Source organism: Daphnia pulex, chromosome 7, assembly GCF_021134715.1.
Source record: "Daphnia pulex isolate KAP4 chromosome 7, ASM2113471v1".
In the NCBI taxonomy this organism is placed as follows: Eukaryota; Metazoa; Arthropoda; class Branchiopoda; order Diplostraca; family Daphniidae; genus Daphnia; species Daphnia pulex.
The window spans coordinates 11,140,610-11,166,888 of record NC_060023.1 but is presented as its reverse complement, the minus strand read 5'-3'; the positions used below and the strand labels follow the sequence as shown (position 1 = coordinate 11,166,888).

Sequence of the window (26,279 nt, the reverse complement as noted above, 5' to 3'; positions counted from 1 at the left end):
CAAATTTCATTTGATATAATCAATGACGAATCAAGTCGTGTCTTTTGTATTTTTTGTTTGTTTTTTCAAAATTGATCAAAATGATAAATGGAAGGAGATGGAAGGGACATCCAAGACTTTTTTCGGTGTGAGACAAAACAAATTCATACAATTTCCCGTATCGAAAACAAAATGTTTCAAAATACATAAACAAATATTCAAATATATATATTTATATTTTTTTTTTCATCTTTGAAATTTTAAAAAGGGCGTGTTTCTTTGATATCAAACGCAGCTGATACTCAATTTTCTTTCTCTCTCCAAAAATAATGTAAAAAACAAAAAACGTTAACGTATAAAAGTTACACATACATTATAAAACACTGCGGTAGAACGCAAACGTTTGTGTGCGCGCGTGGGAATCAAAATTTTTTTAAAGGCTTTAAAAACCTTTTTTGTCGGAGAAAATGTGTGTGTGTGTATGTGGTGCATTGGTCAAGTTTGTGGATGGAGAAAAAAAATGGATCGTGACTTTAATTTCGTTTCACGACAGAGAGAAACAATTTGGTTAAGAAACCCCCCAGGTGAATAAACAACTTACAAAGATTTTTTTTAGTGAAATTTTGAAGTAGAAAAACAAAATTGTGTGCGTGGGGAAATTTGGTGTGACGGGAATGGCACAAAAGTGTGTGAAATTTCAACCGAAAACGACAACAGTAATAACAACGTCATGAATGCCAGGGATCGGGAATTCATTCAAGAAACGTAGTCAACAACAACAACAGCAACAACTCAAGAACAACAACAAAAAAAGTATCGTCAAATCAAATGAGAGAAACTGCAAATTATTTTACGAGATTCTTGGTACTCTGAAATGATTTGGTTTTGACGAATGGGAGGGTATCATCACGACGAATCAGGACAATTTCATCAACCAATTGAAACGGGGTTACGCGAGAGAGATTTCACAACACGTTGATTGCACCACTTGCCTTTTTCTTCGTAGCTATTTATAATTATTTATATCAAATCAAGAGATGAAAAAAGAACGATGTGACGTGATTTTTCATTGTTATTTTGAAGTGATTAAGTTTACACAATTGCCTCCATTCAATAAATTTACAATTTTTTTTCTCGTCATTTTGTTTTATGTATATCAAATTTTAATTTAATTTAAAACTAAAAAAAAAATTCGATTTGAAATCTTGTGCCCATTTGCATTGTCTGTTTTCCCCGATAATGACAAATTTGTTTTCCCATTCTTTTATAAGTTTGAAGGAATAAAACGATCTTGTTTGTTTTGGCAATGGATGTAACATGTTTTAACCCTTGTTCTACTTACATAACAACCTTTTTTTTTCTTATTTCTCTTAATTTTCGATGAGGTAATTTGTAACTATACTTGGCGGGAACTAACCGCAATAAATCGATTACGTCACGTCCTCACACTGTGCCTCACATCATCTCCTTCCATCGTTGGGTGCTCGAAATTCGGGTTGTCCGGCCTCCACAGGACGGCGTGGGGACCAAATTTGTACACTAGACGACGGCCCAGCACCGGCAGAAACACTTTACTTTTGTAGTAGTACCTTGAAACAATTTAAAAATAAAATTACAAAATTTGAATTTTGTATTTATTAATTAATTTTTTATTACCTCATGGCCCTGCTGAGTTTTTCGTACGTCATTCGAGGATTGTTCTTGATGGTGCCCCACAAATTGGCCAGTTTCTCGCTCTGGACGATGCGGAAAACTCCGTCGTTGACGTCCTCCCACCTGACCATGCTGGGGCAGTACTTGGGGTCGTGCAAAAGGTCGCGGATGAATTCCCAGAGTTTGCCGTAGCCTCTGTCCTGCTTCCTCCGCCGGCTGCTGCTGCTGCTGCTCGAGCTGCTGCTGCTCTTGCCAGCCGTACTGGGCCGGCCCACCCGCTTCAGCAGCCCGGCGCCATTGACTGCCGAACTGTTGGCCATCATCTGGGGCGTGGCGCAATCGCTGGGCGCCGTCATCTCTTCCGGATCGGAAGAAGGCGTACTGTTGGAGTAATTCTCCGAGTAATGATCCGGCCCCATCAAGTCCACCGAATACGAATCGTAACTTTCGTGTTGTTGCTGCTGCTGCTGCTGATGGTGGTGGTGCGGGTTGTGCTGGTGGTGGTGGTGGTGGAAATTGTTCAGCTGGAGCGGATCGCTTCCGTAACCGCCAAGACTTTTGCTGCCGGCCGAATGATGTTGTTGATGGTGTTGGTGATGACTACTACTGTGATGGTGGTGATTCGCTGAACCGTTGAGGTAAATGTAAGACGATGTAGACGACGAATCAATCGGGTTGTTGTTGCTGCTGCTGTACTGGTGCTGGCCGGCCCGCTCTTGAGCCGCCGTTCCGCAGTAACCGCCATTAGCCAGTCCCATACTGTTTTCCGGTTGTTGCTGGCCTCCAACAACCACCGTGCTGTTGGTAGCCACCGTGGCCGTGTAGTTATTCTGCTCCATCGACGGGGGCATCATCGACCAGCAGTCGACATTGTTGGCTGGATGGAGGTGGTGATGATGGTGCACGGCCGGCGCATCTAAACACACAGCAAATCATTCAACGGGAAAAATGAGACACGTCAGACTATTTGAAAGGCTCCAATAATTCACGAAAACGCTAGCGACGACGTCTTACTCTGCAGGCCCAAGAGATCAGTGGCGTTGCCTTCGATGATGGCTGGACTGTGTTGTTGTTGTTGCTGTTGCTGTTGTTGCTGGATTTGGATCTGATGGACGAGCTGCCTAAAAGCCTCGTAGAATTTGTGGCCATGATTGGGATACTTCAATTGGAAATCCTCTTTGTTCATTTCCAGCAAATTGGCTCCTAGAAAATGGACATTTTTATAGTTTCGATTATATTTGATCAAGTCCGTTTAATGATTTTTTCTTACCTCTGAGGTGACTGAAACTGGCGAAATATTCGCAAGGGATTCCCAGTTTGTTGGCGACGGTGAAAAGCCAATCGATCGTGTCGCTCTCATCCCAGTCGGCCGGCAGTTTCTTCTCCCAGGCGCCGTTGGAAAAGCTGCTGGAAACTATGCCACAAGATTCAAATCAAGTCATTATTATTACGTCTTTTAAAACACTTTCATGGTGAGAAGAGATTCGATATTTTTCAAGTGAAAAATGGGAAAAATTTCAAAAATAGCCTAGGACGTTCACCTCCCTTTCCCAAACCAATAAAGTCGACGTGTTGCATAATGGCGGACATGTAATACTATCAAACACACACACAACATTATGGGCCGATAAAAAAAACAAAAAATACTGAAAAAACTAAGATAGTCGATAGGATTATAAAACCGTTTCTTTTTTCTTTTGGGTTCTTCCCACTTTTTTTTTTTTGCGGCTCTCCCATCGGGGGGTGTTTAGTGTGACCGTTCGGGCACAGACAACAGCAGCAGCAGCAGCAACAACAGTCTGCGGTCAATTACGATCATTATTACCCTATCCAAGAAGCCGTATCACAATTTACTACTGGGAGGACGACTCCTTTTTTTTATTTAGTTTCAATGCAACGAGGCCGGCAGATGGTGCGGCACACTTGAATGAATTTTGAGCCGAACTCCCGACGGACAAAAGGCACACAAGAAATATCGAATAATTATTATCACCCCCCCAATTTCTTTCTGAAAATTTTGTTAACGAGAAAAAATTTGGAAAATCTAAAAAGAGATTGATTGATGCCGATCCTGCGGGACCCAACCCACCGGAAGCGTCCCATCACTCATCAGTTGGAAAACGGCAGGTGAATAAAAATGTGTGTTGATCAATGGCCGACATGAACACCGTCATTTCAATTGAGTGTAAATGAAAGAAGAATATCAAGAAAGAAAAGAAATGGGCGACTTACAGACTGGGATGGTCTTGTGGGCGGTGGCTGAATTGTTATTCATGCTGTTGGCGGTGGTGTTGTTGTTGTTGTTGCTTTGGTCGGCGCCACCACCACCGCCGAGCGGCAACAGGTGAACCATAAAGTCGTCGGGATGTTGTTGTTGTTGTTGTTGGAGGTGGTGGTGGTGTTGCTGATGGAGGTGGTTGCTGTGATGATGGGCGACGGATGCATCCGGCGAGACATCCACCGCCAAATGTTGTTGCTGCTGCTGCTGCTGCTGTGGCTGAGCTTCGTGGTGGTTGTTGATGAGATGGTGGCCGAGATGTGGGGCCATGGAATTGTTGTTGCTATTGTTGTTGTTGACGACGCTGACGGTGAACAGGTCGTCGCACATGGGGAAGTATTCGTCACAATCCCAACCGCCTCCGGCACCTCCGCCGATGACGAAGGAAGACGACGAGTCTGTCGATTTGTTGATGCCGCAGATCAGCCCACCCTGATGAATAAACCAACATAAAAATTGAAACAATTATCTTTTTTTAACTGCTCATTTATTTCATCCACCCTTCCCCATGTAGGGCGAGAAAACGGAGTTGAAATGGGTCCGTCCCCATTTCTCACCGTATTTCACACCTTTTTTAAAAAAATGCAATAAAATATGGCACACTAAATGGATTCCTGGAATCGAACAGAAGAGAAAGCTTTCTCTACTCGTGCAATTTATTCCGTCGTCGGTCCAGTTATTCAATTTACGAATGAGAAAAAAATAAATACAAACTTCGGTACTGACCTCAAACGGACTGGCGGATGGCATCTTGACGGCTGGTAGAGACGCAACGTCCTCCGGGTCGACCGGCCGAGCACGTCAAACTATATCAAATTACAAATAATGATTTTTAAAAATATTGATTATCGGTTAGGAAAAAATTCGTTCACAGAGGAAAAACCAAATTTCAATTCAGACATTTTTTGAAAGAATTTTTCGGCGGTGGATTTTCCCCGGCCATAAAAACCGTGGGGAAAAAATATTAAACGATAATTCCACCCTTTCGTTTAAGTAAATTAAATTTGTCGGGAAACATAGGAAATGTTCAATTTCGTTAAGTTTTTTTTTGCGGCGGTGGCTTAAATCGAAATCCGCATGCAAACCGGAAAAATAAACGATAACTAACCTCTCCCGACAACTTTTTTTTCCCTCTCCTGTCGCAAGACCGGATAAACGACACAAACCCCCCTGGTAATGTGCACCGCCACAAAACCCCCTTATCCCCTCCTCCCAGACTCTTTGCATATAATCTTATCTTATCTCTATCGATGTATTTTTAATACACGTTCGACAACAACAACAGCAAACTACCTCACTAGAGATGAACAAGCCCTACAAAAGAGACAGCCAATCATTTTCTATACTATATGACATTGTGTCACCTAGCATCGGAAATGATCCCACTAAATTCACTTGACATTCAACACGTCACATCTCTCCCGCCCTTTAGCCACAATACACAAAACTCGACATGAAATAAACACGCCGATCCCGGTGGAGAAACGCCGCACTCAATCGGCTTCCAATTTGTAATTTTCTTTTTCTTTTTTCGTTATTTCTCGATTTGTTGTGTACAGACACGATCGGGGTCGCATATTAAAAGCGCATCGACTCCTGGCTGCCAAAAAGATATCCAAGCCCCAGTCCCAAAAGGGGAGGAGGGCCAGATCGGGTTCGATCTAGTTTCCGCTTAATCAACACAACGTCTCTTAACCCTAACGACGTGCCGATGCCTTGGAAATTTATAAAAAGGAATTAAGAAAGAGCAAGGGAATTATATTAAAAAGAGAGATCATGCGACAGCGCCATGTTTGTTTTGGTTTTCTTATTCCTTTTTTTCATCGCCGGGATCGATCCCGACGAGATCTCACGAAAATCACATTTCATTAAAACGGAATCATTATCAATTGGAAATTTGAAAATACCTTGACAATTCCATGACGTCGAATTTAGAAACGCCCCTGATTCGATGTACTCAAAACGATCCCTCCTTGTGTGTTTCCCCAGTTTTCCGCCGACACGCAATTGATTTTTTATCCGATTCGAGCACGGCACAGCTGCAGAGCAGAACACACAGTGTGTCCCCCCCCCCCGCACAACACCCACACACACAAACAGACGTCCAGTTTTTCCTGTGTTTTATTTTTTAAAATTTCTGCGCTGTTGCTGCTGCTGCGATAAAAACAACTCGGGTCGAGATAAGAGAAATAAAAAAGTCCCGAATCGGCTCGATTTTTTGGACTTTTTTCTGTCGATTCAATCGAAACGAGGAGAGAAACAAGATGAGCGACCGATCCTTTCGACGGAGATTCACGCACTCGGCGTTTGCCAATTCTACAAACTATTGCTTGACGTTTTCCTTTTCCTTGTTGCAGTTATGCAATCCTTTTTTTCTTTGTTAATAAAACACACACACACACACACACATGCAGTTCGTCTGCTTCTAATCGAATAATACCGACAGCTATCGGGATTTTTCTTCTTTCCTTTTTATCTGAGAAATCAAACAAACTGTCTAATCAAATCGACTCGTGTTTACGATTCAGATTCGTTAACACGGGACGACAATTTTTCGTGATTTCCAAACTTTTTTTTTTCAACCGCCAAATTTTTTTTTTCAATTTTCAAATCAGGTAGACCACAATTTCCCGCCACCGTTTTCCCATCAGAAATCGGAAAAAGCGACGAGTTGTCGTTTTCTGTTTTAGTTTTATAAAAACGCGCCCGTCAAAACTTTTGATGAGTGTCCGTCGCACTGTAGTTAACTCCGTCAACTGCTGCATGTGTGCGTTACACACACACACACACACACACATCGTGAGCGTGCTGCTGCCTGTTGCTACAATCCGACAGCGCCTCTCGGCGGCCAAAGTTTGTAACCCGACACGAGGGCCGTGCGGGGTCGTGAATTCCCGCCCGCCCATTTTCCTTTTTTTTTTTCTTTTAAATTCTCCCGATGCCCACCAAAATGTGCTGATAATATCCAATTTCTACATTCATGTTTTTATTAAAACATCTCCCGTCCCAAGTCATTTCAGTATTTTTTTTTCTTCCACATTCGATATCCGACACTTTTATTTTTCATTTACAAATACCGGCGATTTTCTTTTTTTTTTCTCGACGTCTAGGCAACCGGTCGTCGTATACGCAATAAGTTCGCTAGTCCTCCGTCCATTAGTATAGGCGACACGTGGGGTATTTACTCGGGAGATTACGATTGACGGTATAGAGGGGAACTCCCGCCGTTAATTATCTCCCTCAATTTCTATTTCGAGATTTGTTATCAACTACGACTTTACATCTATTACGGCGTATCATCAAACTGGAGGGGGAGGGGAATATAAACATGTCGTGAATTTGTTTGTCGTCATTCTTTTTCTGTCAAAAACAAATTTATTCTTCAAAAAAATCCCCGGCTCCTAATTCGATTAACAGGCGCCCTATGAAATCGCGCGTCTACTCCGGCGGATGGATGTCATATTAAGTTCCATATGTCGGAGGAGGGGGAAATTATTGATCGGCCCAAAACAAGTTGATCATCATCTCTTCCCCCCTATACCTACACACACACACGAACGCCGAGACATCGGCAGACAGGAGGAGCTGGCAAATCTGTTGGTGTGTGTGGGACGGAGCGCATCCCAGTGTATACAATATCATCATAAGTCTCTCTCCTACACGAGTAAGTTGAGACCCTGTACACATAAGCCGGAAGGTTGCAGACATTCTACTACACACACACACACACACGCACACGCAATAGCTAGAGAAGAGGAGGGGAGAGCTAAATTGGGAGTCGCATCTAAGAGTCAATCAAAAGCTTTTCAATGCCTTGATTCTTGATCAAAACGCGGAGCCAATGAGGATCGCAAGGATTAACGGACACAGACGACGGCATATGGAAAAAGTGTCTAATATCGCAACCCCCCACACACAAGTAAATGTTAGACCTACCGGTGGGTTAAGTATCCATCAAAGTTTCCCCCACACACACACAAAAGAGGAGTTCGTTTTACACTTGTTTTTCTCCCCCAGCGGAACAGCCGCCATGTCTCAATATTTATTGACGCTCCCGAACCCAATGGGACACTTAAAAAACAAAAGAGGAGATGCAACAACAACAACAACAACAACAGAGTCTCTCTCTCATTTCAATCTAATACTTGAACTACATATAGTCCACCGAGGGGAGCGCGCTCTAATGTTTTGGGCGGCCATGAAATGCGATCGGGCCGACCAAGGTCGACAGGTTGATCCATGGGCGACCACCACCACCGCCACGTTATCAAAAAAATCGAGAAAAATCTCTCTTCAGCTTCCAAGTACCGCACAGTACCAACGTGGGCACGTGTGTAATGTAATCAAAAAAGAGAGCGGAAGCTAAAACACAAAACCCCCCACCAAAATTTTCAAAAGCCTCTCTCTGCTCTCTCCCTCTGCTCGCAACTTAATACTAGCCAGTATATTATTATGACCGTGCTGTAACTCCGTGATCCTCGGCCGTATTCGTTGCTAATACACATACACACTAGCAGGAGCCAGACAGGACAACAAGAAAAATCTCGGGCGCCCATCTCATCCGGCAGCTACTACGGCACGACCCCGGCCGCATGAAAAATGTTGTTTCGTCCACCTTCCGTCAAACCCACAAACGTCAATTCCGTCGAACGAAAAAAGATCTCACAAACTTGTTCGCTTTTTTAAAAAAACGTTGGGCGATATTAAAACGAACGAGCCGCCAAGATGAGAAAGGGAGAGCCAACCTATCCGTCCGTTTTCTTGTTGATATAAAACAACATCAACCGCGCCGGATGTTGTACATCGTCAAGACGCTCTTCGTTCCAACAACTAAACAAACTGATGCAATTTTGATTTAAAAGAAGAAAAAAAAGATGTTGAAAGGGGCGTGAAATTTAGACTCCCCCCACTACTACCATCGGTGTGCAGAGGTGAGGTGGCGATGCGTTGATGTTTGACGACGACTCAATTTGAAACCTGGGCCGATCGAAGCCACTCGACAACACGACAGAGTGTCTAAGGCAATTAGAAAGGCGACATCACAAGAAGAAGAAACATTCTCCGTGTGTTTTTTCTTCTTCTTTCCAATCGACTTTCGAGTTTGTTTAGTCGATTCGACAGGTCGACCGTGTAGGGATCCAATCACGCAAGAGTCGCAAGGGGGGGGGGGATAAATGATGAACGTGATTAAAAGATGAGAGAGGCTGTAGTAGGCTATCATTAGACGTCGGTTTTCCAAACTCTAAATAGATCTGAAATGCAAACAACTTTTTCTTCTTCTTTCGTAATAACAAGCCGATAGACGTCAGCCCCCCTCCCATCAAAAGTGGAGTTGGTTGCACAAGTGGTGGGGAGGCCGTATCATCCAATCGGGATGCCCATTGATGTTCAATCAGGTGAATTGTGTCTTCTTCTTCTCGACGCGATTACAACACACACACACAAACACATACGAGAAAAGAAACAAACAACGTTCTCTCCCCCAAGTCGTAATCAAATCAAATCATTTCAATTTCTCTCTCCCATATCTTCCACGAACAAAATGTTTTCAACTGCGGATGGATTGAATGAAAACTAACAGACAATCCGGGTTGTTTTGGGTAGGACATTTAACAAGCTCTTAAATGATCCATTCGGCGGCGGTTCGTTTAAAAAACAAGAAACAAAACAAAACAAAAGATGCACACAAGATGCTATCAAAACCAAACAAGAGTCTCTCTCTGCCCATAAGACTCTGCGGGTGGTGAGGTGGTCTCGAAAGGGATGGAGAGGGGGGATTAATTTGAATAATTGGCCCGTAGCATTCCTCTTTTTGGCCGTGTGTTAACAGTGCCATCCTCTGGCTATTATAGATTGCCAATCAGCGTAGACTAGACTCTCTCTCTCTCCTATTTTGTTGGCGGGATTTTTTTTTCGCTTTGATTATTTGATTAAGTTGCCCAACAAGGAGGAGGAGGAGGGTTACGTATAGTTCTGACGTCATCCTGGGCGCCCCATTACAAAAGGTGTGCGTACACTATGGGCCATCGCCCAAAAAAGGGGGGGCAAGCAACGATGGATCCAAAAATATAAATGATCAAAGAATATGTGACCCCAATTTGTTCAACTGCAACAGGCAAGACGGCCCAGTTAACGGCCGAAATTAATTCGCAGCCAAAAGGGACGGTACGGGCGGTTGGTGGAGGGCGTCGTCTCGGGCGGGGACTTGTCAACAGATAAATTAACGAATTTCAAACGATTAAAATCAAAAATGAAATCCTCTCTGATGAATTTTAGTGAACGGAGGCGAGACTGACACCATCGCGAGATTCCCGGCCGCATACGCCGGCCAATCTCCTCTAACCCGCGTGAAGCGCAAAGTTGCCCGATGGGGACCCGACAACGTGCCGTCGAATGCATCTGCCGTGAATTATCTCTCATGTGATGAGACATGCTGCAGACTACCACTAACCACCTGTATAGAGAGATGGATAGATGAATGTGTCTAAAATTGACTCTCGATAACCTCAAAATACTCCGTTCAAATAAATAATAGCTTCTTGCCCGCACACAAAAAAGAAACAAACGAATGCGAAAATTATTCATTTAATCCCGAAACTGAACGATGCAAAGTTTATTGACTTGGCGTTGAACAAACTTGTTGTTCTTTTTTTGAATGAACGAGTATAAAACAATTGCCCATGTTCTGATTGACTCGGGACGTGTGGCTATTTCAAAAAACGGTTCGATTTACCTATCACGCGCGCAGCTCACGCGGGCTATTTTCGTCCGGCGAATTCGCCAAAGGTTTTATCCACCCAGTCGGATTTTAATTTTTATTATTTACTGATCAGGTGGTCAGGTCGACGAGTCTGTTTCACGCGTACTCAAAAACAGACGAAATAACAATTTCGATGGGGAAAAATCTGGTGGTATTTTGATCAGAAACAAATTAATAATTTTTTTTTTTGAATTTCAGAGTAGAAAAAGTGTCGTACGGTTCGTTCCCAGCCGTATCAGACAATTATACCGCAAAAAAAAACAAGAGAAAAAAACAGAGTTGCTACCCTCTTAAGAGATAAGGTAGCAAGTCTTCTGCTTTTTTTTTTTACGACCGTGATTACACAGGTAGACGCAGAAAGCGCATGCTGTAACACCGTGAGTGTTAGTAACCAGTGGACACGCCGTGTTCGGCCGGCCATATGGTTCCGATATTCATTTCCCATAAAGTTCTTTTTCTTTTTAGGAATATTTGGGAAAAGAAAAAAGAAAATAGAAAATTACAATTTTGTCGGCTAACCGAGAAACAAACACCTTCCCACCTCCGCAAGAAAATGTCGGTAGGACATTCAACTTTTTTTTTTCTTTCTAAAAAAATGCCGCCTAATAATTAGATGCAAATATAAATTTGTCGAATAGACTTACGCAATTACAAGATGTGTCGAGTTGCGGGAAATTGGCGGATGTGATTCACACTGGTCAACTGAAAAAATGTTTCGAACTCACTTTGCGAATTTTGTCCACCCACTTTTTTTTAAATTTTTGTCGTCGAAACGAAGCGGAGCGGGAATTTCAAACTTCAATTTTTTCTTCAAAGCAAATTAAAATGATGACAAATAAAAAGAGATGGAGAGAATTAAAAACAAAACAAACAAGAGAGAGAAAAGTCAAACGTGACCAGTCGTCGTACAAGTTTCAAAGTCGACTGTCTCCACCATGATCAAGGTGAAGAAACCTCATATACCTATACACACACTATCCACGGTTGCTTGTGTGCTACCCGCCCGTTGCCTCCCACTATATTCCCCCCCGCAGTTTCTACCTGAGTTGCTGCCCGACACACACACACCGACCGCTTGGAGGCGGAGTTTCAAGACACGCACTACTACTACTACTACTACTACACCGAGAGCTCTACTAATGGAACTTCTTTCTGTCTACAGATGGGCCCAGAAATCATTTCTGCCAGTAAGAAAATTACAAATAAAAAAAAGAATCTATACCGGTGGGGTGGAGGAAGGTGTGTGTTTGGGGGGGGGGGGCTGTGCAATATTTAATACAGTACATAACAAAGCTATTTTGGTCGTTTGTTTTACAAGAGCACACGTGTAATCCAACTCTCCCGTCTTTGATTGTGTAGGTTGTTGAAAGCCAAAGGGGAACACCCAGTCCAACTCATTAACTGCTGATGAATTCTATTCCTTATTTCTTTATGAACTAAACATTTCTTGTTTCCAAAAAATTCGGGAATTTTATTTCCCATTCAATCGATTCCGTATTGGTTGAATCAAGAATTTAAAAAGAAAAAAAATGTAAATTTCATTTCAGATTTTTTTTCGACGGAATTCCGGTACGCGACTCTCGGAAATCCGATTGGAAAAGTCGTAATTGATTTCTCATTTCTGCCTGTAATTAAAAAGAAAAAAAGCCGGAATAAGTCCGGTGCAGCATTACTGCACGGCCGTCTAGACAGACTTCTAGTGAATCACCGACGGACAACAAATCCCTAGCTCTTTGCCATCGACAATTTATGTCACAGCCATTTCTCATTGTTACGACATAAGTTGGTGGACTCTGCCCATCTTTTTTTTTGGATGCGAGTGTGTTGCACAAGTGTCCAGTTGCCGGTGCACCTGTTACACTTTTTCGGGGTTTTGTTTCGACTCCCCTCCCGATTTGTTGCGGGACCATTTTGAAAAATAAAAACTGTCGGCGGGGGAGGTTGGATCCGTCTGCCGACACACACAGTGTGTTTATAATCTTCGTTTAACCGTGCACGCACGCACGCGACCGCCCTTAAATATGAGACGCGCGCGTGTGAAATGAGTTCGCCGGCGTTTGAACTTGGTGAAATAATTTTTCGGGTTTTTTTTTTTTCAATTCAAATAAAACCACATTACAACAACAACAGGGGTGTGTGTGTGGGGTGTGTGGGGTGTGAGGGGGTATGTTCAGAGTCGAATGCACGGACTGGCCAGTGAGCAATAATCAAATTTGATGGCAGTGAATACCCACTCTCTCACGCTCGGCAGAGAAAAAAATTCTTTTCAAAAGATTCACAGGTGGGTGTGGGGGGTTTGTGACAAAGTATGGTCTCCCGTTGTCCGTGGCGGTGGTGGTGGCTATTCTTTTTATTATCGAGCGATTAACAATCATAATAACACAGTCGACTTGGCTATCACGGCAATAAGTGGCTGCTTCTTCTTCTGCGGGGATTGGACGCTAAAACTCCCAATATTATCATCTCGGAATAAGAGATAAGACGGCCTGAGAAAACATCGCACCAGATACTCAAACACCTTAGAGCTCTGACTTTTTGTCTCACGTTACGTAATTCGATTTGGTTTTTTTTTTTTTTACCTCACACATTTCTGTTTGTTTAATTTAAGCCATTTTCTTATTTTTATTGCTGCCTTTTAAATTTAAACTGGATCAATTTTTTTGTTTTGGTCAACAACAAAATTTGAACAGGAAAAATTTGCCGGGAATAAAAAAGAATACAGCCAACGGTTCACTGGTTAATAAAATCAATTCAACCGAGTTGACTCTTTCCCTTTTAAAGTTTTAATGTGTGATTTTGTCTTTATGAAAACGAAAAAAGTGGTCTTTGGTTAGACGGTTTACACAAGTATTGGCCGTTTACCAACTGGTCCTGAGCACCAAGTTGTTCCCGGGAAAAAACCCCCACTTCTAATAATAAAAATATCAAAACGATATCGAATCATTATTGGCATTTTACTTGCTATCTGGGGAGGAAAAAACTGGTACGTGTGTGTACATAAGGGAGCCACACCAGCGTTATATCGTTCGGTTTTTTGTTTGTTTGTGTGGTCTCCTTTACCTTCTGTCGTCTTTCGGTTTTTCGTTTCTTCTTCCATCCACTCGGCAGCAACGGCGCGAAATTGGAATAAGTCGTAAAGACAAATCAGAAAAGCCGCAAAATAATAATAACACGTATAAGAAGAACAAGAATCCGAGGGAAACAACCGGACAGAGAAGATGGTAAAGTAACGGCGTGACTGAGAAATTTGCACGACATTTTCCAATAGACAAAAAAGCGACAAAATCTCGCGAGAAAAAATACAATAATAAAATCAAAACTAGAGCAATAAACATTTTTCTTCCACTTTTTTTCTCAATTAGGAAGACTAATGAACTCGACACGTGTTTCACCAAAAATCCAATAAAGACAATAAAAAATAAAGCAATTCGAATCAAATCAAAAGAAATTAAATGTTATGTGTTTAATTTCCCCAAAAAAAAAACCGTCAGCCGAGTCTTGTTTGTAAATCAAAAACCATTTGTCAACCAAGTGTGCCGTAAAGTAATTGATAACAAGAGAAGGAGAACTATGACCATCCGCCACCAGGCACTGTGGGGGGTGTACCAGGACCTTTTCACCCGCGCTGCATTCAAATTTGAAAAAAAAACAAGTCCGACTGTGACCACTGGCTATTTGCAGCAGCCTTCGCGTTTTCTCTTTCATTTCTCATCGTAAACATGTCCACCCTTTCACGTTTTTCTAGACATGATTTGCTCAACTTACAATCTTCGAAAAGTAGAAAACAAAAATTTAAAGTCCAACGACCGGCATCAAAATGGATTTCTCAAAATTGCAGAGTGGGAGTAGTTTAATCTACATTATCATAAAAGGCTCTTATGTTATAATTAAAATTTTAAAATCTACAATCGACGGGAAATTCAATCAAGGCCTCTGAGACGGGGGCGGGATAATTATAAAAGTGAAGAAAAGATTAGACTATCAGAATTGATCCAATAACAATTTCTTCACAATCTATTCCTTAATTTTCTATTCCATCTATTCTAAACAAAGTTGCTCAGAGATTCGCTTGAAAATGAACGATGGCGGAACCTTCACTTTAACCAAACGTGTCGGAGGTTGTTGACTTTTTTTTTCGTTTCAAAAGAGAAAAGCCAGTTGACATGGCAAAGAATTTGTCTCTCTCTCTCTCTCTCAAAAAGAATAAAGCTAATGAAATATATTACGTACGCGGAGAAACTGCTCTTTTCTCTTGTGCAGCTTTTTATATTTTTGGAGTCCTCCCGCGAGTCAAAACGGGTGACGTTTTGATCCAATTACTCACGCCCGGCTGGGTTTTCTCGCCCGTGCCAGCCATCACTTGCACTCATACAAACACAACACCACCACCTTGGCCATCCCAAATGAATGGACGCGTGTCCCGACCGTCTCGTTTACACGTCCAATAAAACTCAAGCAGAACTCTTCAAGCGAACTTTTTTTTTCAAATTCAATGGGGCGCGAAAATAAAAAAACCCAAAAAATGTTAAAAAATAAACTTAACGACCATCTTATGAAACGTTTTTCTTCAAATTTAACGCAACATGTTTTAAAAAAAGAAAAAGAGACAGGACTGAACCGGATCGAATAAAATATACATCACGCAACAGGTTTCTTTTCTTTTTCTTTCTCTTTTCGTTTCACGGGTTCAAATAAGATTTCAACCAAAAATAACGATGACTGATCACTTCCGGATGCTGTGTGTGGGTCTAATAAGTCTCTCTCAGCCTCCCCCCCCCTCCTGTCCAGGTCATAATAGGAGGGATAGAGTATCATATCGAATCAATATGCTACACGACATGACAGTCTCTTTTTTTTTATTTTTTCGTGTTCGGGGAATTGATTTCCCCTGAGCTTCGGTTCGGCAATCGAGCGCAGGGCGGTCGACTAAGAGAGATAATGAGCTTCCGAGTCACCGGTGAAAATTTACATGTATGCAAATTTGGCTGGCTTTTCTTGAATACCAAGTCGAGGAGGTCACGTCTGCCCACCTCCCCCACCACCACCACGTTTGATGCAAATCAAAATCAGGCCCCTCATTAGCCACGCTCTCTCTCCCAATTCTCCGATATCGTTGACATTTCTCAATATTCCAGCGTCTAGTTAATAATCAAGTTAAGATTCGAGAAAACAAAACGGGAATAAAATAGGGTCACTCGAATAATAAAACCGTAACCGAATTTCCCACTCGAACGATAATCACCCCCCAAACAGAACAGAGAATAAATTTGATTTTTCCCCAAATCTATTCGGAATAATCAATGAAACTAACAACGAGCCTATTGCGTATCAATGGGGGGGGGGGGGGGGTTTCTACGCACCGGGGCGGGGTGGGAAACCATCCACAACAACAACAACAACAACAACCCAAGAGAGAGAAAGAAAAATCTCGACCAACCAATCGCGGCAGGAGCCCCCAATGCTAATTGGTTTTGGCTTTTCCGATTGCGTGAAAGAGTAGCAGCTCCTCAACTATAGCCCTTAACGTCCATCATCAGATATGATATAAGACGAGACGACTGGCGATGAGTGGAGAGAGATGACCACCGAGCGGTGCATGGATGGATTCCTGCTGCGAGAGAGATGCAAATGAGTTGCTGCTGCTGGGCAAGTCCAGCAGCAGAAGTGTGGGAAAGTCACTACCTGTTGATCCTCAAGAGCCCCACTACTGAACACGGAGAGAGAGGGCGCCCCTTTTTGTTTTGAGAAGAAAAAAGATTCATCGGGAATGAACAAGAGAAAAATATTGTCAGCTCACATAAGAGACCAGACTCTGTTGTGTGTATGGCTCCAGCAGCTTTTGAAAAATTTGTGCAAAGATATGAATGGCGCGCCGCTGCCGCCAGGTTTAACGACACGCACGTTCCTCTTGTGCTGTTCATCAGGAGGTGGTCCCCCCCCCCTATCCCCCGTGTGTGATGGCGACGTCAAAACACTCACGTGACTTTCTGGGACCGGATGTTCGCTTCTCTTAACTCGACTCTCCTTTTCTCAAATTTTTATTCCCAAGTTGATGGAAGGTTTTGATTCAACAACAAATTTTGAAAAATATGAAGAAAAAAAGTGGCGGGCTATTTTTTGAAAAATTCAATAATGAAATTAAGTAAAGTGATTCGAGAAGAAAATGAATAATGATAATAAGTTGAGGTTCGCGTGATGGTGTCGAGATGACGATAAATACCCCCCTGATGGACCCCTCGTCACTGGGGGCTCGGGGGTTTTGGGTAGTATTGGCTGTCACATGTCTGATGGCACAAGAGACGGTGGTGGTGATGGGCTACCAGCGATAAAGTCTCAACATTTCATTTGGAAGGAAGGAAAAGGCTTCTGTTTGTTTTTCTATCCCCCCCACTCCTTGAAAAGTTGCTCAATCTCATCCAAGAAAAGAAAAGAAAAAGTCTCGCAGAGTATCGATTCGATAATCATCGCCAAGAGAAACAACAAGGTGATGTTGACAGGTCTTCCATCGTCGTCGTGATGCCCCCTTGTCTTATTATTCAATATTGTCTCGGAAAAAGTCTCGACCCCCAGCACCCAACCCCCCATCGGATAATAACAACAAAATATGAAAGAAGAAAGGCAACAGCAGACTCTTTCTCTCTCTCTCTCTCCGGTCTAATGGACCATATACATATGCTCTTAAGTCCCTTTTTTTTCTTTTGGATAGGAGGATGATGGGGGTCGCACGGATCATGATAACAGCCAAACCTTTCCACCACAAAAACTAAGAAAAAGAAAAGAAAAAAAAAAGATGCACCAAGATCCGGGGCGCGCGGGATTTTTTTTTTTTTTAAGGATGCCGCTCATTAAAAAATATTTTTTCACGTCCGTCCGTCCATCCAACCGACCGTTCGTTCGTTTTGTATTTTTCGAATCTCATCTCATTCGTGTGTGGATATAGAGGGGGCATAAGAAGAAGAGCGTTCTATACTTTCAACTCATTAAATTGTGATGTTGTTGTTGTTGTTGTTGTAGTCTACTGCTGCGTTTATTTCACTCTCTTTCAGTGTGTGTCGTTCGGCCCCAACAGCAGAGAGAAGAAAAGAAAAGTTGAAGAAGATGATGATGGGCCGGTTTGGTGGAGGCTTCGTTAATATGCTAACTACGTCGTAGCCTGGCGGGTTTCGGCAACCGTAAATCATCGGCCACCAAATGAGGCAAAAAATGTTCCACCAAACTTGGCTGTTTTCGCCGCCACATCTAAGCTACATCCCAGCCCGTCGTCGTCATCTTCTTCATCAAACAGGCAACAACGCAAGAGAGAAAAAACCGCACGCAACAAGCTATTAAAAAAGGCAAGAAGAAGAAGAAACAACAACGAGAGAAACAAGAAGTGAAAAGAGGCCATTTCATTTCTATATCAAAAGGCAAAAAGGAGATGATCCCCCCCCCTCCGCCATATCAACAAGTTCTCTCCTTTATTCTCGACTGTGTAATTTATTCGCCGTCGTCAATAAGTTTCGCTGGTAGATAGGACCCCGTTTTCAAATTAAAAAGGACCGGCCATCAAAAAATGAGTCAAAAGGAATGTCTCGGACTCTCTGCAATTATTTCAACGGTGACAGAAGAGAAATCATATTCACAACGGGGAAAATAGAAAAACAAAGTGGATGAGTCAGGTGGTAGGGGGGGGGGGGGTTGTTGTCGAGGCCCCAAACGGCAAACGGACAACACACAGCTTCGACTAAATATAATAAATGGCTTTGTAATGTGGCGAAATTCCATCGGACGTGTATCTCTCTCTCCCAAAGAGATTTAATCATTTGATAAGCAAATAAGAACGAAACGTATATAGGCCCCTCCGATCTGAGTTTGAACCGGTTCATAGTCAACCTCATCAACATTCAAAATAAAAATTTGTGTTTTGTTTTGTGTGTCGACATCATCGACCGACGCCAAAAAATCGAGAAAACAAAACAAAAACCCCCAAAAAACATTCCGATCGTTGTGTGGATATCCGGCGCGGGCGAGCCGAACGCTCTAAAGGCATTTCCACATCATTTAAACTAATGAGACTCTCTCTCTCTAGTCGAGATTTGAATAATAATGAGCACAACAAAACTTCCTCTAGATACACACACACACACATATGAAATAATAAAAGAGAGAAAAAAGACCTTATCGAGAGAGGCATATGGATTTGTGTTTGTTTTTTCGTTAGTAATAAGAGGTTAAATGCTGTATCAAGGAGACCCGGTATCCATGATAACGTGAATAATTTTTTTTTAAGGACAATACGCTTTTGGGGGGAGTCGAACGTGACTGGAGTGGGTAATGGAGAAAAAAAATAATGTGAAATGAATTGAATTCAAATGCCGATTTGAATTTCGTATCTCAATTTTTTTAAGTTGAAAAAGTTGTCCGAATGCGCCCCCGAAAATAAAATAAAACTCATGGCTGACTCGTTGGCCTGATTGCCTTTTATTATATTTGCGCACCTGGAATTTTCTTTTGTTGTTGTTGTTGCTGATAAGGTGACACGAGCTACAACACACCACCACTTCATTTAATATGTATAACAGCAGCTACCATTTCGGGTTTTCCTTGTGCACCTAATCTACAAAACCTTTTTTTCTTTTTTGCTTCTATTCTGAAATAAAATCATAAGAATTCTCTACTTCACAGGACACCTACCACTAGACGTTTGCCGAAGAAAAAATAAATGAACCCCAAATCATTTTGCATAAATATCCCATTGTCAAATCGATCGTTAAATTATGACATCATTAAATTCGGTTGCGAGTTGGGTGGGTGGAGACCCAATGAACTTTCACGTGGAAAAAAAAGTGGCGCCAACTTTGATTCTCTCTTTTCAAAGAAATTACGATTAAAGCCCCAAACAGTTACGAAATCTCATTTGTTAAAACAAAAAATAATAATAATAATTTTTCGATCAAGAACTGAGATTTCGTCAAGTCTCTCGGAGCTCGTTAGTCAAAACAGTCCAACTGCCCACCTGTAAATTATAATAACGACGCAGTTGAATGGGCCTGCAGGGCGCCATTTTGTTAGCCAACTACGGTAGAGCACCTTAAAAAAAAAGGAGGTGGATGAACGTCGAATTGGTTTCAGGAAAAAAATAAAAATATCTAAAAGAATTGTCCCTTTTCTTCTTCTTCTGATTCTTTTGGAAAATATAAAACAAGACAGAATGGCCGGGAACGATCCGTCATGTAATATAACCCGAGCCGCTGATCGGTCAGTCTGTAGGACGACGCTGATTGAAGACGAGAGAGAGAAACGTCCAATGTACTACCCGGGCAAACGGGAAGGAGAATCAAACAAGGTGATGACGGAAAAGAAAAATTAGCGCGTTCAGTCTGGCGATTCAATTGCGATGCGTGAATTCTCTCCCAAGGCAGACTACACCGAGTTCATCACCTGTTGTTTATGGCATGTTGTTCTTTGTCACCTCCTGGTGCTGTATAATACAGCTCGGTGGCACTTAACGGGACGACGGGTGTAGCTGCCGAGAGAGAAAGAGAGGTGCCGAGCATATACGGGAAATGGGAAACCCAGCGAGTGCGGTCACAAGAGAACTCGGCTGTCCATCCCTTGCCACTTCGTTCCGTCACGCCGGCTTGAGCTTCCAGTATATGGCAGGACACAAGGAGCTATGTAGGAACCCCCCCCACCATTCCTGTATATACGCAAGCCCTAAACTCAGTCAGCCAAAACCTTCATCCCTCTTTAGGTTTTTCTATATTTTCTACTTTATGGTCGGCCACTGAATGTTAAGTGGTTTGTACGAGTCGCTAAAAGAAGGTATAAAGAAATAACTACAACCCCCCCAATTCGAAAAGAAGAAGAAGAAAAAAATCCACATCATTTTCTAGCTTACAAGTGTCAGAGCGATCGGCACTTGTTTCGCAATGTTTCGGAAGACGGAGCACAACATTTCAACGACGCCATCGAGCGTCGCCGCACACGACCAATTACACACCAGCAGACAACTCAATTAAACGTCGACCAGTCGCGGCAACAGCTCGTCAAAGAACCGAGTTTAACCATTGAAACGGTTCGATTCGTTTTTTTGAATTTGGCGCGCCAATTTCAAAAAATTTAATTCCGTTTCTTTTTAGAGTTGAAGAAACGAGACCGAATTTTTTTTGTTTTTTGTCTGCGGCTATGACAAGCTGATCGAAACTATAAAATAAGTGAAATAATTATTTTAAAAGAACACACACGGTCGTGGTGAGTTGGACTGTGGGTTGTTAAGCATAATCATGTATATCCACCATGTAATATAGTTTCTTGTGCTTTTTTTTATTTGTGTGTGTGCAAGACGGACGCTTTTTGGACCCAGACGGAATGCCCGGGCCGTACAGTTGGAACAAGACAATAAAAGCAAAGGGTCCGCACACGGCAATAAAATGAAACCAGTGGGGATCTTAATGAACCGACGACCGTGCCCGTTAAAATTAGCCGAAAAAAACTAAAAAAAATCAACAAATTAAAAAAACAAAAGACCTGAATTTTTTTTCTGACTTTAAATTAAAGATCTGGCAGAAATGCCAATGACATTAATTTTAATCACACAAGTCTTTTAATAATAAGCCTAACTTTTTTTCTGCGCAAAAAGAACGAATTTGAATTCTTTTAGATAACAAAAGAAAAAGGTCGATTTTTATGGCTATGAGCCTCTTTCTAGTCTGGGATGAGTGGGTGGCTTGTAAGTGGTGGTGGTAGTTCTGCTCCAGTGGTGATGATGATGACCGACTGCGGTAACTTCTCCTAGACTCGATGCCCCCCACACAAGAAAAAAGAAAAAAAGAGAACCTAGAAAATACTTAAAGGTATTCCATGAGTTGCCGTGACTGACCAGCAAAGTCATCATCATCATAAAAATACAACCCAGGCAACAACAACACCCCCCGAAACGTCAATACCCCCCTACTAGTCGATTTGTCTGTCTTCTTCGACGGCCTTATTTTTCTTATTGTGTCTCCATTAATGGTTATAGTCCAACCGGAAGATGTCTTTAAACAACAACCTGGGAGAGAGAGAGAGTCTAAAAAGTAGAAATGTCATAATAGAGGCCTAGACGATTCTATTTGTCGTTACGCTCGTTTGATTGCGGATGATGTGATCAAAGATTTCTCACGGCTCAAAAGAGACACCCCCCACCACCACCGGAACTGGATAGAAAGAGAGAGTTCCGGCGTCGATCGAAATTCAAGACGGCAATTAAATCGAATTCGATTGGTGTAAACTTTAACAAGAGTTATTTCGTGGACCTGTTGAACTCTAAAAAGAAATACGGGATAACTAGTTCGAACCCCATCCGGCCCACATTTCTGGGTTGAATTCCGACAGGCCTCGAGGACGAATTCCACATAGACAAACACACAAACACAAACCCATTGTGATTGCATTAGAGATAGCGCAGTGGGCAATTGTGGCCAGGTCAAGCATGCTTGCCTTTCGCTGTGGACTTTAGTGTTAATGACTTATTTGTTTGGACTGTCCTGCCACTGTACACACACACACACAAGGAAAGAAAATAAAACCAAAAATATATGTAGGAATTTGGCACTTACTACTGGTTGTGAACAGAAGGCACACGGTATCATTATTTGACAAAGGGACCCACACGTGGTCCGTCCAAAACCTTCCAACACATGTCGTCGACGAATAATTAACCATGATGATGCCATGAGACATTCCTCACATTCTTCTTTCTTCTACGTGATCATGAGATTATTATTATTAAGTTCAGTCAATTCTTATTTACGTGTAGGGTGAATAAAATATTTAATTACCTTTGGAATAGTTTTCGAGTAGACCAGCGAAACACGACGTCTACACACCAGGATTGGGACATTTTTATCGTCTGCTAAGAATTTTTCGTAACAATTCGCCATAAAAACGGAAAGGGATTCCGATATAAATCATTTCACACATAATTACCAACAAAATACATAATCGTTTTTATTTTTCTGAAAGGACCTTCTCCTTTTTTCCAGAGAAAACATTAAAAAAACCTCCAGTCTACTGAGAAAATTCCTGAAAAAAACGAAAAAACACGATCATTAAAAAAGAAAACATAGATGCCAGTTTACATAATAATAACTATCCACACACACTCATTTTCTATTGAGATGTTCTGTAATATTGTTTCTTGTTGATGAGAAAAAAAAAGATTTAATAATTATTGTTATTATGTTTCTAATAAGAAAAAAAAAAAGACACACAGCCGAAATTATTCAAAGGGACAATGAACTTGGCATTGTGAATTGTGATGGCGTGTCCGTAATAATGACTTGATTAGGTTTCGCATGGTTGTCGTTATTACACGCGTCTATAGTGCACCACACACTCGGGTGTGTTACACTGCCGATAAGAAGTAGAAGAAGAAGGCTGTGAACCGGTGACGACAATGTCCCCGACCGAAGAATAAAGTTTGTGAACGCGCGGGACATCAGCAGCGGATGGTTACTGTATAGTACACGGGACCATCTGGTGTGATGATGTTCTCTCAACACTCGCGTCCGTCCGGTTTGTTATATTGTTATTACGGTCGCCCACTATGGTCACCGTTCAGTTCAATTAAAACAACACACGAATCGAATGAACCTTTTTTTTTTGTTCGGTGTGGATCACGCCAGCTGGTCTGCATTTTATCGTCGAGTCCAAATGAACGAAAGTTTTCTTTCTCTTCGGAAATTAATATAACAGCAGAAGAAAATAAAACAATACCAGAAAAAGAGACACATACACGTGTGATATTTGTTCTACATAAAAGGGTGCATCTTTTTTTTTGGTCGTTCCTTTAAATGTTATATTTGATCACGCGGTCGACGATCTTTTCCGTTTAATTGCCGGGCATCTCTGTTCACACATGCAATGGTCTTTTAATTATCGAATGTATCGGTTCTATTGATGGGAAGAGTAGCGACCAGGTAGCGACCAGCAAAAAAACCCAGAAAATTGGCGTTATACCTGGTCGAGTACACGTATAGTTTTTGTTGCTAAGCATGATATGTAAACTCTGGGTATGGTATATATATACCATTATACCACGTATATTCAACAAAAACACTATACAGTTGCCAGTGTGTGTACGGAACCGTCTATCACGGGCGTGGTAGGCTGATAGCTAGGATCTATATAATTTTCCAATTAACAATTTTAACACTGTGAATTGTATCGGCTTTTCGTTCCATTGTGTGAATTATAGAATCTTGAGGTTGAGATTTTTTGTTTCTTCTCATTGCTGCAATTTACTTCCTCTTGTTACATTTTCATGGGTGGGTGTGGTGTTTAAGTACATTGTTAAAAGTTCTCTGCCTTTTTATCATAGTTGACGCCGCAGTTCGCTGTGAAAATTCCACCCAATCCGTTGGGATGTCGTTCGACATCTGTTACCCAATAATAGGGGTAAACAATCGTGTAATACACAGGTTTGTGCTGTGTGTGAGAGAATGGAATTTTGCTTTTCCTAGTCTGGTTGGTTAAAGATTTAAGTGGAAAGTAACGACCTGTCCCTGCCTAGACTTAAATCGCACACGTCGTTTAGTGCTGCCGGATATTACATTACTATATACCGATCAAAAATTCGTTAGTTTGGATTTTTGGTAGAAAAAAAGTTGTAAAAGATTCAAGGAGAAAGTCGAATTGAAAATGAATCATACACGATGGGCTCCTCCTCTTTTGCATATCAAATAGATACTACTACACCGCCCAGGATGAAGAAAATAAAAAAATTCAATTCAGCCGGGGATGATCATCAGTTTTGTTGTTTTAAATGACCCAATCACCGGAAATAATTCAGTTTCAATTTTGTTGTTCCCATGATGTTATTCTAATAAGGGCGGCCAGCGATGGCCAAGGGCCTTGGCTTCTTCTGTTCAATTTTTACGGGCCCATAAAAATTTCCCCAAACGGCACAGAAACTGTCAGCGCCATCAGATCCTCCTTGTGTTATTATTTGTGTGGTCTGGGAAGGGGCCAAACCAAAGGGGTTTGTCGGTTTACGTCTACCTGTTATTATGTTGCACACGCCGATTTTCTTCGGGAGTTGGGCGCGTTCTGATGGAAAATACGGAGCCATCTGTGAAAGGAAAGACAAACTATTCGGAAAAGTCAACAATTGGAATCGAATAATACAGAGATCCAAAATTTGCAACATTGCGAATGCGGGTATTGAATAGGCTACATCCATATAAGTTTTACTACAAGGTTTTAAATTATTAACAGAAAGCGACATTGAAATTTTGATCTACCTTTTCAAATTTCTTGAGTTTTGCGTCTTTTTTCTGACGCAAATAGAAGATGTTGATCAGGAAGTAGAGAAGGCCAGTTATGAAAGAGATGGCACCCAAAATGCGGAAGGTTACGCGAAGGCCGTACACTCCGATAAGCAAACCTCCACCAATACTGCCAGTTCCGCACCCTAAAAATGACGTAATTGTATTAATTTTTGTTTTAAATTACCTGCATAATTTATTCTGTGCTGTAAGAATCAAAATTACCTAAGCCATAGGTGATCCCTGACAGTAATCCGTGAATAGAAGCTATAGTAGTCTTTGTTCCTAGTACATTAGCGTCGGCGACGTGGGAAATTCGGGCGAAATTCCAGGAAATTGCCTCCAGGGATTCCAATAGGAGACACAAACGAGGATCTTGCAGATAGGAATATCCTATTGGCAGAGCGAAAGAACAATGCTGACTTGAATGATTAAATTGATAATAATGTAGTTATTTTTTAACTGTAAGTCGAATGACGCTGACGCCTAAGCAAATGACTTGACGTTTGGATGACTCAACTTCCGGAAGATGCGATCGGAGAAGATAAGCAGCGGAATCAAAGCCACCGATGGGACTGTATTAGACAGTCCCATCAACGATTTAGACTCATTTAGTACCTCCAATATCTTGCAGGAACAAAAAAAGGCAGAAACCTCCGTAACCAACAAAATTCCTAAATTGTCATCGAAGCAGCCGAGTGCCATCGATATATTCGTTGGGTAAACAACCGAAATCCTTCCGACTGGAACAAGCAAGAAGAGAAGCGCAGTAATGCTGTTAAATCCAAATAAAACGCTCAAAAGCACCTAATTGTTAAAACAATTAAATGGATAACATATTTGAAAATCTTCAATCTTGAACATACTTTGAAATTTCCCAATTTATCGGCTATCAGGCCTAAGCCGAGAGGAGTCAGCACACCAACAACGGCAGAAAGTTCGGAAATAGCACCCGTTTCCTCAACGCTGATTCCCAAAGATTTCTTGTGGATGGCAACGTAGGGCAAGAGAACTCCATAACCTGTTGTTGCCGAAGGAAATTTAAATTAGCGACAACTTCGGAATAGACAACGAAGTAACCAACAAAACTTTTAAAAATGTCATAGACATTTTGTTCGGTACAAAATTAGAATTTCACTCAAACAAAAGGTTCAGCACATATAGTTTGTTTTGATTTTCTCACCCGAAAAGACAATTAGGCTAAGAAGTTTTATCGGAATCAACTGGCGTTGTTTCAAATCACGAATCATCAATGCCAATCCCTTCCTCTTCTCGGTGTTTTAGTCTTGTGCTATTGTGACCGATTTCTCGGTGCCTCTCA

The 26,279-nt window shown here is 41.8% G+C and overlaps 1 protein-coding gene across 3 annotated transcripts; it reads right to left on the bottom strand.

Moving 5' to 3' along the window:
• Positions 1 to 9: 9 nt before the first annotated feature.
• Positions 10 to 25,968, bottom strand: LOC124197447 (ecdysone-induced protein 74EF-like). 3 transcript variants are annotated; one of them, XM_046592925.1, is made up of 12 exons: positions 25,825 to 25,968; positions 25,422 to 25,765; positions 25,184 to 25,351; positions 24,935 to 25,104; positions 22,472 to 24,762; positions 22,250 to 22,393; positions 4,637 to 4,716; positions 3,865 to 4,342; positions 2,903 to 3,046; positions 2,647 to 2,835; positions 1,636 to 2,548; positions 10 to 1,568 (listed from the first exon to the last, which is right to left on the bottom strand). In XM_046592925.1, exons 7-12 carry the CDS (start codon positions 4,658 to 4,660, stop codon positions 1,415 to 1,417), a joined length of 1,902 nt encoding a protein of 633 aa, XP_046448881.1. In that variant the 5' UTR covers positions 4,661 to 4,716; positions 22,250 to 22,393; positions 22,472 to 24,762; positions 24,935 to 25,104; positions 25,184 to 25,351; positions 25,422 to 25,765; positions 25,825 to 25,968; the 3' UTR covers positions 10 to 1,414. The 3 variants fall into 3 exon arrangements, with proteins under 3 accessions (XP_046448881.1, XP_046448882.1, XP_046448880.1); XM_046592926.1 differs by lacking the exons at positions 22,250 to 22,393; positions 22,472 to 24,762; positions 24,935 to 25,104; ... (1 more) ...; positions 25,422 to 25,765; positions 25,825 to 25,968 and adding an exon at positions 11,315 to 11,662; XM_046592924.1 differs by lacking the exons at positions 22,250 to 22,393; positions 22,472 to 24,762; positions 24,935 to 25,104; ... (1 more) ...; positions 25,422 to 25,765; positions 25,825 to 25,968 and adding an exon at positions 5,818 to 6,693.
• Between the last annotated feature and the right edge of the window lie 311 nt (positions 25,969 to 26,279).